Source organism: Anarrhichthys ocellatus, unplaced genomic scaffold (genome assembly GCF_004355925.1).
Source record: "Anarrhichthys ocellatus isolate YVR2014 unplaced genomic scaffold, GSC_Weel_1.0 scaffold7, whole genome shotgun sequence".
Lineage (NCBI taxonomy): Eukaryota > Metazoa > Chordata > Actinopteri > Perciformes > Anarhichadidae > Anarrhichthys > Anarrhichthys ocellatus.
Genome location: NW_022280037.1, coordinates 3,660,702 through 3,663,796, shown reverse-complemented (window position 1 = coordinate 3,663,796; position 3,095 = coordinate 3,660,702). Strand labels below are relative to the sequence as shown.

Here is a 3,095-nt window from a genome sequence, read left to right as displayed (position 1 = left end):
ACACACACACACACACACACACACACACACACACACACACACACACAAGTCAGCAGAGTGTAAAGCAGGCTGCACAGGTTTAGCACTCACAGGTATTGGTGTAGTTTTGATGAAAAACAAAGAGGTCTGAGGCACGCTTAGCTGAACTCTCAACGATCACGGTTGCTTCTCGAAAGCAGGGCCGCAACTGACAATTACTGTAATTATAAATGAATCTGTTGATTGTTTTCTTGATTTACAGACTTAAAAGATAAATAAATTAAACGTCATAAAGCAGAGAAACAGGCTAGTCATAATTTCCCAGAAATTGATTTACATTGTTGTGAAACAAAAGAAACCAGGAAATACTCACATTTGAGTAACTGGAACCTGTAAATGATTGACATTTTTGCTTTTAGAAAGGGGTCAACATTGTTTCTGTTTCATTTTCCAGTCGATCAACTAATCGATTCGTCACTTTTTTTACTTAGAAATGTATTTTTCATTAACTATTACCAATTATACTCTCTTTTGTTGAATCCCTTGAAACCTCTTTTAATATATTTTACTGTGTATGTGTTATTTAAAACACAATATGCACAAGGGCCCCATGGGTGATTCGCACTGCCGCTAGCAAGAAAGCCCTCGCTTTGAAACCTAGCAGGGACGACTGAGTCTTTTCCATGAGCAGTTTGATGTTCTCCCACTGACTGCATGGGTTTCCTCTAGGTGCCAGGTGAATTGGGAGCTCTAAATTGCCTGTAGGTGCGACTGTTTTAGTCCTGTGACCTCCCCAGGGTTGAAACCTGCCTCTTACACAAAGCATGCTGGGATACACAAGCCTGAGCAGGATGAGTGGTTTACAAAACGGATGGATGTATGGCTTTATAACAGGCACACAGGCATGCTCATGCTCAATTTGGGAAATGCACAAACTCGGAAAACACACCACATCTCATTTACCTCATCATCATCATCCTCATCCTCATCATACTCGTTAAATTCACCAAATACTGGCTGAAATTAAACAGAACAGACATGTAATTGAGAGGCAAATATAGACAGAGAATTATACCAATCTGTGTGCAAATCAAAGTTAAAGCTGGTGACAGAAATGGAGATGTGAAGCAGCTAAAGTGGAGAATAGTGGTTACCTTGGATTTTTTGCCCATGAGTTGGACTAAAAATGCCACCACTTCCTTTTTGCCGATAGCGTGGGCCTGTGAGAGGTGAAGAATGAGAAAACGAATGAATAAAACAGGGTTTTCTTATGAACTTTGTTATTAAAAGTGGACAATATGTCCTGAGGACCCACCAGTCGAAGTGCTGTCTGTCCGTCATAGCCTGGTTTATTCAGATCAGCTCCAGCAAGTTTCCACATTTCTAGGCCCTCCAGGTCACCGCTGGCTGCCAGGCTGGCACACAGGAGGTACACAACAGAGTTATTGCAACACAGGGCTCCGTTTCCCAAAATCGGATATGATCAACAATCAAAGAGCCATTGGGTGAAGGACAAATTGTTGTGTAAAGAGACTTTTCTGAAACTAGGCAGCACATCAAGGGAAAAAAATTGATAACGTTGTATCTCATGACCTAGATATTTACGTTTTATCTTAACAGCAACACAAGCCATGCTCATCGAACCTTATAAAAGGCGTGTTTCTGAAACTGTAATTTGTCTTGACAAAACCTGTCGGGTGTCTCAGGTAGATGTAACAGGGGCCAGCCATTGTGTCGTACACGCAGAACAGATGCAAAGCTATGCTGCCGGGGAGCATTCCTACCGTTTGTGTAACAGTGGGACAACTGGTTGAGCCTGTGTCAACTATGTAGGATCGGTCACTGTGATGATGGCGAAGCAACCGGGGAAATTCGCCACTTTATGCGTGTGCAATTGTTTGAAGACGTGCTCAATGCGTGTCTCACCTGCACAGTTCAGTTCCTGCTTCGTCCAACTCGTCTCTGAAGAAGTGAGCTCCAGTCTTCCTCAGCAGCTTCACCACCTCCTTGTGCCTAAGTTATTCACAGAAGATGCAATAGAGTTATATACTTGTGACTTTATGTGTAACATATAAATACTATCAGTATATCATTCAGCCTCACTTTTCACTTAGATTATATGATCTGTACAGTACAGTTTGATTTGATGTGTGGCAGTGACTGTGGTTTGGCATGTAAGAACAAGTTCCTCATCCCCTGCAGTCAACCACCCACGCAGGAGTCACCTGCAGTGACACTTGTGGTGACAGGAAACTTTCGATAAAACCAAAAGGGCCTGAAAGTGTTCACCACTGGACTGCTCAGTTTATAAATGAACAGCTGAGCTTGCTTATGCTATACTTATGCCTACAATTGACGCATAGAGATATTTAGAGCAACGCGCAGCCAAGAAAACTATTAAAAGCATTTCGAAGGCTTCCTGTTGAGAAGCCAGTATCTCTCATCTGTGAAACTGGGAGCAGGTCGGTCGGACTGGTTCAGAGGACACTCCCCATATTTGTTCTTTAACCCTTCTTTCTCTATGCTTTCTGCCACTCCTTATATGGGCATCGGGGTTTCAGTGCACTGTGAAATGTCGGAGACATTCAAGTCGAGTCGGACATGGTGACATCCTGACAGCTCAAACTCAACGCTCCCGTGCTTACGGTCATTTCACGAAACACATTCAGGAAGGGCAGAGCACGCAGAGGAGTGTAGCATCGGAAGAGTAACGACAGGTGTTAGCGCTCCAGTGCATCCCTCTACCATCACAAAAGGAAACAAGTCCACACTTGCAGTGCCAACCGTTAAAATAGGACAACAGCCATTTGGCACGGCTTCGACACATACAACGTTTTCACCCCGAGGCTCAACATAGCACTAAAAGTGAAACATTAAGAGCGGATCTTCTCTGTTAGACATTCACGGCAAAGTCAACGAATGACAAAAAATAAAATTTAAAAACTGCTTTGGTAAAAATAAACACCGTCTAAACGGTCAGGTGACAATTAGCCTAATTAGTTTATAATTATTGCCTGGTCTCTAAACTCCATTACGAGTTGCTCCCCTTGTCTCAACCCCCCCTCTGACAGCCGCTGCTCCCTTCCTGTCATTTAAGCAGAGCCAGATTCCCTCCC

At 43.3% G+C, this 3,095-nt stretch overlaps 1 protein-coding gene across 3 annotated transcripts in view; it reads right to left on the bottom strand.

The window, feature by feature from the left end:
- Positions 1 to 3,058, bottom strand: part of LOC116383825 (60 kDa lysophospholipase-like) — a 4,344-nt gene extending 1,286 nt beyond the window's left edge. The window contains exons 1-6 of one of the 3 annotated variants that reach the window (XM_031847950.1): positions 1,906 to 3,058; positions 1,295 to 1,394; positions 1,134 to 1,199; positions 943 to 996; positions 353 to 369; positions 91 to 197 (exon numbers count right to left, since the gene is read on the bottom strand). In XM_031847950.1, coding sequence (XP_031703810.1) covers positions 91 to 197; positions 353 to 369; positions 943 to 996; positions 1,134 to 1,199; positions 1,295 to 1,360 — 310 coding nt within the window. In that variant the 5' untranslated portion in view covers positions 1,361 to 1,394; positions 1,906 to 3,058. Of the gene's footprint in view, positions 1 to 6; positions 198 to 352; positions 370 to 942; positions 997 to 1,133; positions 1,200 to 1,294; positions 1,395 to 1,905 lie in introns of those variants that run through there. The other 2 variants (XM_031847948.1, XM_031847951.1) reach the window with 2 other exon arrangements.
- Positions 3,059 to 3,095: the final 37 nt, after the last annotated feature.